This window comes from Furipterus horrens, unplaced genomic scaffold (genome assembly GCF_987537825.1).
Source record: "Furipterus horrens unplaced genomic scaffold, mFurHor1.1.pri manual_scaffold_11, whole genome shotgun sequence".
In the NCBI taxonomy this organism is placed as follows: Eukaryota; Metazoa; Chordata; class Mammalia; order Chiroptera; family Furipteridae; genus Furipterus; species Furipterus horrens.
The window spans coordinates 63383644-63392571 of NW_028327181.1; the positions used below are offsets into that span (position 1 = coordinate 63383644).

The 8928-nt window shown below is 46.2% G+C and overlaps 1 protein-coding gene across 1 annotated transcript; it reads right to left on the minus strand.

Moving 5' to 3' along the window:
• Positions 1 to 1657: 1657 nt before the first annotated feature.
• On the minus strand, positions 1658 to 7564 carry LOC149998007 (coordinator of PRMT5 and differentiation stimulator-like). Its single transcript, XM_090291508.1, has 4 exons — positions 7427 to 7564; positions 5338 to 5408; positions 2598 to 2815; positions 1658 to 2077 (listed from the first exon to the last, which is right to left on the minus strand). Exons 1-4 carry the CDS (start codon positions 7523 to 7525, stop codon positions 1908 to 1910), a joined length of 558 nt encoding a protein of 185 aa, XP_090147634.1. The 5' UTR covers positions 7526 to 7564; the 3' UTR covers positions 1658 to 1907.
• Positions 7565 to 8928: the final 1364 nt, after the last annotated feature.

The following is an 8928-nucleotide window of genomic DNA, read 5'->3' on the forward strand; positions in this document are numbered from 1 at the left end:
CACAATGTAATCTAATTGTTTCCATGTGTCTATATTCGCAACATTATCCGACTAGTTTTTCAGTCACTTATTTCCACTTATGTCATTAGTTTTCCATTTCACTACCTTTTTTCCTTACTCCCCTCTCACCCCCTTGAAATAACCAGTGTTCACAGCCGGGGAAGTTATCGTTCAACATCTTTCTCTAGGCTTGATTCGCCTATGGGGGGCACTAGAACAATATGTAAATCAGAACAATTGACGAGCAACCCCCTTCTTGTTCTCCTGACACACCCAACATTCAGCCATAAAAGCCCTGCTGTTTTTCTTTTTAACTCTTAAGTTTTCTAGGTCCTTGCTTCAGTAGACCCCACTTCCCTCACACCCGCTTTGCTGAAAATAACTAGGAGAAACTGATTAACGTCTAAAAAGCAGGAGTCCTAGATCCACAGCTGCTCCGTGGGTCACAGCAGAGTCTTGTGAGCATCCTCTGCTGTCCCTTATGCGCGGGGGCTTCTCATACTGTTTTTCTTCCCTCCCTCGGACACGTACGTACTCTCCCCACCTCAAGACTCCTCCTTTTACTGTTTCAGCTCACACAGGTGCCAAAGTCACCCATCAATAACACAGCCTTCCCATTCAGCAATTCTGCTATTCTCCTCAAGCCCCCCAACAGGTCATGGTTCAGTTTCTCAAGTTCACCTTATCATGCCAGACATACTCATTTTCAGCTATGGCTTTGAGAGGAGGAAAGAGCAGTGTGGCGAAAGGGTCTACGACTGTCCCTTCAGCAAGGACAGTGGAAGGAACATTTTGTCTTCCTAGGACAACCTTGGCCATGAGGCCCCTCAAGTCAAAACCACTGCCTTTCCGCATTAAGGGTCTGCCCTGTTCACCTTTGTGGCACCTCTGAAAAAGTAGTTTAAAAGGTTAAATGTTCATTGAATTGCCACGGAGTTGGCTCAGACTTCAGATCTGAAACTTCTTGATTCAGCTTCAATAAGAAGGCAGGGAGGTAAGAAGCAATCCCTCAGCCTGCCAAAAAGAGGAAGCTGACAGTCTGATGCATCACAGACCTGCCAAGGCAGAGCCCCGATCTCACCTCTGGGCCCTCACACACACAGGGCCAACCAACAGAACAGGCTTCACGTCACCCGTGGGGTTAGGTCCCAGCTCTGCCATTTCCTACTTGTGATCTTGAACAGGTCAACATTGTCAGTCTTACTTTCCTCATCTCTCAAATGAGGTAATTTTTCAAAAATTTAAAAAACAGTGACTTCATATAAGTAATTGTAAGTCTTAAAACATTAAATGGAAAATAATTTTAAAATTCTTTCATTCCAATTGAGGGTTATATAATTGCTGGTATAATCGATTTGCCATTTAGTGTTCTAGCCCACAGAAAGTCCTTGTTAAGTAAGTGAATGATCAATTTTCCATCAATAGGAAAAGAAATCAGCCACAAAGTCACCAATGTTTCTTGGATTCCAATCCCTGACCAATGGTGCCAGATCTACAGACGCAAAACTAAAGAAGTATTTTCTTTCACAAAGTAGTTTGAAGTCTCCAGGTCCTCCAATCCTGAAAATGTAAGTCAGGGGCTTTCAATGAAGGACTAAGGCTTTGTTCGGAGGAATCTAATTAAAGGGGATGGTAGGGTAGTAGACAAAGACACAGATGGTTTTTGCTATTTTATTTATAAAGAACACAACTACTCTTGACACAGAAACAAACACACCCAAGGAGGAGTTCGTAAAAACAACAACAAAAGAACTATGGGACAGTGGGACCTTGTTTTAACACCAGTCTGTGTGCCTGACTCAGGGATCACTGGGAATATTTCCACACATATGATATCTCACTTCAAAGAAAGGAAGAGACACCTTGATCTTGAGGGTCCACCTATCCGCCAGGTAAAAGCTACACACTCAGTCTTCAGCATCATCAAACTGTCCAGTTTCAAAGACCATCTTGGAATAATGGGGTATCAGTGGAGGTGGATGGTGCCAGCTGGGGTCATAGAGCATGTCTCCTTGTGGGGCACAGCACACCCAAGGCTTGACCTCTTGAGAAATGCAGCCCTGGATGTCGTCAGCATCTGCAGGCCATTTTAAAAGACAAGATTAAAGGAAGGAGTGAAGGTGAAAACAAATAGCCACACACACACACTCCTCTTTTCCCAAAGAATTATACACACAAACACACACATACACACACACACTCACACACTCACTCCTCCTTTCCCAAAGAATTGCAAGCATATTGTTTCTGAGGCAACCCACAGCTGTGCTTCTCAGCCAAGGGTTCTTGGCAGTGCAGAGGAAGCAACTGGATAACAAGACACTTCTGTCTGCAGCTGCTCAGTTCACACAAAAGATATTAGGAGAGAGTAACATTGTTCCAATGTTCAAACTAACTGATACATTATGAAGTCAAATGTAAAAATTTGCACGTACTTTTTGTTTCAAAAAGAAGCTGTTACAGAAATTGCAAATCTGTAACAGATATCAGGCTAAGCTTGCAGATGTGGGTCCCTCTTCTAACCCTATCTGCCTTTAGGGGTAACCTGGTAGGAGGGTCTGAAACCCTGCTTAGGACCCCAGAAACTCCACACCTACCATATGGATTCCCTTGATCTGCTTTCAACTCCGAGTCCCAGTCCTCACTGAAAAGTTCAGCAGGCTGTTCCTTGGGCGGACAGCTGGACATCCTTTCTGGCAGCTCCCAGGAATTCAGTTCCCCATCATAATCTTCACCGCCCACAGCAAAGCCTTCCTCTTCAGAATGGGTGCCCTCACCACCCGCAGGACTATCGTTAGGGATGCTCTGTGCTCCCCTCGTTAAGAAATCAACAAAAGGAAGGAGGTCTTAAAACAACTGGAAAACCAGAGGGCCTACTCATGTGCTTGGAAAATTTTTGGCAGACTTACTAAAAGGGTAGCAGTAAAACAAGTGTGCAGAGTTCTTTAGCCACCTGAGTACTTAAAAAAAAAAAAAAAAAGTCTGTTGGCATTTTTAGAAGTAGAGTTGATCAATTATGTTCAATAGGATGTTTTGCCTTAAACAAGGCCATTAATTGCCTGGTCTTGTAATTCACATAGGGAGTTGGGCACAGTTTACATTTTTAGGTAGCTTACATGTCATTAAAGCAAAACAATGCAGGTGTGAAACAAATTTTTGCTCTTCTATTCCTCCTCCTTTTATCCTCAAAGAGCACGTGAGAGGTGAGCACAGGATAAGGGGGATCAGGATAAAAGTGGGCAGAAGAGGAGCAGAACCCATCTAGTGACAAAGGACACAGAAGAGGAGCAGAACCCATCTAGTAACAAAGGAAAGCCACCACATCCCCACCCCCCAACATGAGGAGGGCTGGGAGGAACATTTTCAAGAGGTTTCAAAATAATGGGAGAAAGTTTAGGGAGGATAATGAACCTACAAGCATACAGTGCTACGGAGACACCAGGTCAGAGCTGGGAAATGAATCAGCCTATTAACACTATATAATAATGACAGCTATAATGAATAAACTAATACTTCAGGGCATGTGTTTTGGAGCCAAACTGCCTGGATCCAAATCCCAGGCTTGCTAATTACTAAAAGGGTTACTGAGCTTAAATATACTCAACTGATTCCCACAATAGCTTAAACACAGAATTAACATACAACCCACTCCTAAATGTGTACCCAAAAGAATTAAAAACAGGTGTTCAAATAAAACTTGTAAAAAATGTTCATAGCAGGACTACTCACAATCACCAAAAGGTGGAAACAACCCAGATACCTACCAACCGATGAATGGGTAAGTAAAATTTGGTTTACACATACGGTGGGATTATTCAGCCATAAAAAGGAATGAAGTATAGGCATACTTTGTTTTATGGCATTTTGCTTTACTGCACTTCACAGATTTTTACAAACTGAAGGCAAAACCCTCTACCAGCAAAAAGATTACAACCAGCTTTATTGTAATAGTAGTTTTATTGCAGTGGTCTGGAACCAAACGCATATCTCTGAGGTATGCCTGTATTGATACATGCTGCATGTATTTATCTTGAAAATATTATGCTGAAAGAAGCCAGACATAAAAGGCCACATAATATGTGATTCCATTTACATGCAATTTACATTTGCCAGTCCAGCACAGGTAAATCCATAAAGACGGAAAGCAGAGTAGTGGTCGCCAGGGGCACAAGGAAGGGGGCAATGGGGTGTGACTACCTACTGGGTATAAGGTTTCCTTTTGGGGTGATGAAAATATCCTGGAACTAAGTAGTGGTGGTGGTTACATAACGATTGTAACTGTGCTAAATGCCACTGAACTGTATGCTTTAAAATTGTTAAATGGTAAGTTTTATGTTATGTGTCTTTTATCATAATTTTAAAAAATTTTTACTCTGTGCCTCAGTTTCCTCATCTGTAAAATGGAGATATGATTCTTGTGAGTTTTTAAAAACAGAAAAAGAAAAAACAGAATTGCGCCTGATACATAGCGAGAACTCAAAGTGTGAGTTGTTATGACTACCCTTACGTGTCCGGAGCTTCATCTAGACCACACTATCCAACGGCACTTCCTGTGATGTCCAACAGACTAGCATTAGCCACATGTGACTATGAGCACTTGAAATGTGGTTAGTGCAACTAAGGAACTGTTTCATTTTATTGTATTATAATTAGCCTAAATTTAAACTGCACCAGAATCAATGGCAGTTCTAGATCTTCTCATCTAATCTCAGAACAACCCTCTGAGGTAAGTATTATTGTCCTCATTTTAAAGATAAAGAAAAGATAGCCCTAGATGGTATCGTTCAGTGGATTAAGCGCTGAACTGAAAGGTCAGTGGTTCAAACCCGGTCAGGGCACATGCTTGGGTTGTGGGCCAGGTCCCCGGCTGGGGGCATGCGAGAGGCAACTGATTAATGTTTCTCTCACAGATTGATGTTTCTCTCTTCCACTTTCACCTTCCTTTCCCCTCTCTCTAAAAAATAAATAAAATCTTTAAAAATAATGATAAAAATAAAGAAAAGTGACTTATCTAAGGCCACAAAACTCAGACCAGGGCTCTGACTCGGAGCTGAAAGTGGCAGCTTCGCCTGCCTCCAAAGCCGATTATCTTCCTGCCTTCCTAAGCTGCCTTCCTCGGCAGAAGGGATAAGTTTGGACACAAGTTCAGGACTTCCCTTAAGGAAGCTCCACTGGAGCTTCCAAACAAGAGCCCTATTGAAACACCAGGCAAAAAAAGGCAATCTGGCAGCTAAGAAGACCTGCTAAAAAGAGATGATAAAGAACACATAGGGGCCGTCCGTCCCTCTTGCTGCTTCCTGGGTCTCTCCCAGCATTCACCCAGGCTCTGCCATCTACTTGCCTAGGCAATCCGAGGCCTTCTCTGTTTCTCTCTCCTGACTGGAGTGGTCATCTGGGCCAAAGCCAGCCTGCTGGAAGAAGAAACAATTACCCAGGACTTGTACAACTGGGGTATCCCCACTATTAAGCTCTCTTCTCAGCCGCAAACCCACCCATCCATACTCCCCCGCTTTGCGTGTGGGGCTGGGACTTTGCAACCCACACTTCTGCTTTGCCCTGTCAAGAGTCAGCAAGGACGGAGGGTCTTAACAACTTATCCTATCAAATTATCTGTCTCCTGACTGATACACAGGGGCAAGAGAGCTTTCATTTCTCTACGATGCTGAGGGAAATCTTTTTTCCCCACAGTCAATCATACGCCTCTCTGCTCTCACCACTCCAAAGTTCCCAAAGTCCTATCACCTCTAAGACCTCCTTCTAAATGGAACAAGAAATGTTCACAGCCTCCATGAGAAGATCTGACTTCAATCTCAGCTCTGCCATTCATTGAGCGTGTGATTCAACCACTCTGCCTGGGTTTCCTTCTCCGGAAATTGAAGATGGCTGTTCTGACCTAACAGGGGGCTTATGATAACATAACATTTATGAAAACACCTGGCATAGAACAGGAATGTAATGTTTGTTGACTCTTAAGCCCGCCTGCTTTGCCCCTACATCTACACTGCATTTGGCACCTGTCCCAATTAGCTCATGATGTAGTCATACCTAGATTTAAAGCATCACCTCCACCTCCTATAGTCAGTGACAACACTTGGGTCACTACTGCAGACCAGCTGGTGGGGCCTCTCACTTCCACCACTGCCATAACCCCCTAACTGCCTCCCCATTCACCCATCCTGCCTAGCCCTGCAGTGTTAATTACTACTCTCCTTAAAAATCTTGAGCTCAGCCCTGGCTAGTGAGGTTCAGTGGATTGAGTGCAGGCCTGCGAACCAAAGGGTCACTGGTTCAATTCCCAATCACGGCATATGCCTGGGTTGCAGGCCAGGTCCCCAGTTGGGAGCACAAGAGAGGCAACCACACACTGATGTTTCTTTCCCTTTCTCCCTCCCTCCCTCTCTCTCTATAAATAAACATTTTTTTTTTTTGATCTTCAGCTCTACTGCAGGAGCAAATACCCAAGGCAGTGACACCTCCCCCTCACACTCCATCAACCTGTTGAGCATAGCACTTGCCCAGCTCTGCAGCCCAAGGTCCCGGCATTTGCTGCGTGCTCCCGCCTTTCCACACTTCCCACATCACACCTCTGCAGGCACCACCTCCCTCTCACCTTGGAGAGGGAGCGCATGTCCCTTCCTACGGTGCCCTGACAAAATTAGTCTCATCATAACTGCAATCCAAAGTAATTTGCTTTGTAAGTCTAATGCTACAATCTTCTTCTTATTTTGGTTACGTACTATCTTTGATGCTTAAACAAGCACGCCACTCCTCCAACCAATTAATAAGCGTGTCTACCGTGCCAGGCACTGTGCTCGGCACCAGGTTAACAGCAGTAAACAGTTATTTCTACCCTCAAGGAGTTCACCACCTACCAGAAATTACTGACTGCAAAGAAGGACAGGCTATGTATGATTGTAATAACGGTCTTTGAAAACCAGGAGCTGCCTGGTGCACCAATGAAAACAAGTTTCTGAAAACCCTGCGTCAAGCCGGGCCTTTAGGTTTCATTGAATAGAAAAGAAGAGACGGCCTGAGACGTCATCTGGAGCCCAGCGCTGGCTGGGCATCCTCACCAGTGGACACAGGTCCTTCGGGAAAGGTCTCTCCTCAGCACCCTCACCTGGCCCCTGTCCAGGCCCCCCGCAGCGGTCCATATCGCCTCCCATTTAGCAAGTACGCAGCGGCGACAGGGGGCCCAAGCCTTCCTTCCCAGCACTGCACGCCCACCCACACCTTCAGGGTGCCCCGCCCCAAAGCCCCGCACCCCATGGTCCCTTGGCCTGGCTGCGTCCAGCTCGAGCGCATGTCCAAACGGCGCTCAACGTTCCCAGAGCGGCCCCAGATGCTTCCCCGGCTCCGCGGCCCCCGCAACTTCCCACCTCCGGCCACAGGTGATGGCTGTGCCTGGCCCCCGCGCGGCGCTCACCTCCGGGCTGGGGGGCGCCTCCCGCGCGCTCCGCAGCTGTGGACCCCGAGGCGGCTTCGCAGCCCCTGGCGCCACGCTCCGGGCGCTCTGCGGGTCCATGCCCGGCGGCCCGCGGCTCCGCGCCCTGGACGCCGCTCGGCCACGTGACGTACCGGCCTTGCTGCCAGCCCGAGGATACGCCGCGGAGGGGCCAATCAGCCAGGGGTGCTCCCGGCGGAGGGGGCGGGACACGCGGTCACGAGGAAGCGGGGGGCGGGGCAGCGCGGGAGAGGCAGGGCACCCCGCACAGCCAGAGCCCACCTAGCAGCCCTCAATACCGTTTTTGTAGCTCCGGCCAGGCCGTGCAGGTCCGAGGGCTGCACGACTGAGCCTAGAATGCCAACTGTTACCCCTACGCAGCTTCAAAACCCCCAATTCCTGTTACCCGGGTCCACTTAATGTATAAAGCTAAGCTGTAACAACTTTTAATACAATTGTAGCTCCAACCACATTTTACTTTCGACCTTACAAATTTCTCCAGGCCACGTGCTGGAACTGGACTAGCACAGATGGATGACACAACACAGCAGCCCAGCGATTCTCCACCTTGACTTAATGATAGTTCTTAAAGTCAGTCCATGAGAAACCAGGGCTGTTGATAAAAACAAACCGACAATGTACTGAACACAACATGTATGCTATGACACTTGGTCATAGTAACCCTAAAGATTCTGTGCAGCCCGTAATCTGACCCGGGAAAAGATCCTTTTTTAATTGCTCGGGTGTGGCCCTATGCAACCTGAAGGTGGCAGAAGATAGGCAAGGTCAGGCTTCACTGCCTTTCCCTACCCACACGGCCTGAACTCTTCACAAACCAGCTCAAGGTGTGATAATCACGTTAACATTAAAGTAGCAGAAAGCTGTAAACTGCCTTACCAGACCCCCTTCATACAACCTTCGGGAGGTTATAGAACCTATTCCATCATCTCCTTCAAAGTATGTGTTGCTTGTAAACTATGTAAGATATTTGAAAAAATTAGTGTAACAGTTGGTACATGATACTCCCTTTTCTTTTCCACTATGTATACTTTCCTAGAGGGAAGAGAATGTGACAGATTAATGTGTTCTCTGCTCTGACCCATGAGTCAGTTTCCCCAAATCTAATTGTATTTATCTAGATCAACTCTGTCCAGTAGAACCTTCTGCAGTGGTAGAAATAAAAGTTCTATTATCTATGAGGTCTAATATGGTAAACATAGGGCTACTAAACGCTTGAAATGTTGCCAGTGTAAATGAGACACTGAATTGTAATAAATTTAAATTGCTATATGTAGCTAGAAACTACCACATCTAACGGAGTAGCTCCAGGTGAACTAGCTAGATGCATTTTCATGACCTGCGAGGGTGAGAACCACATGCAGGGTGGTGATAACCCCGGGGACCCAAAGCCAGCCACCACCCTCTTTGCTCTCATCTCTCACATGCAACATGTATCACTTTACTAAATAAAAATGCCATGTACA

Bases quoted from the DNA above. Each gene is read 5' to 3' on its own strand.
- LOC149998007 (XM_090291508.1), bottom strand. From the start codon at position 7,525: ATGGACCCGCAGAGCGCCCGGAGCGTGGCGCCAGGGGCTGCGAAGCCG. The intron at 2,816-5,337 runs GTAGATGGCAGA...TTTCTTAACGAG, and splicing joins GCCTCGGATTGCCTAGGCAA to GGGAGCACAGAGCATCCCTA. The intron at 2,078-2,597 runs GTAGGTGTGGAG...AATGGCCTGCAG, and splicing joins AGATCAAGGGAATCCATATG to ATGCTGACGACATCCAGGGC.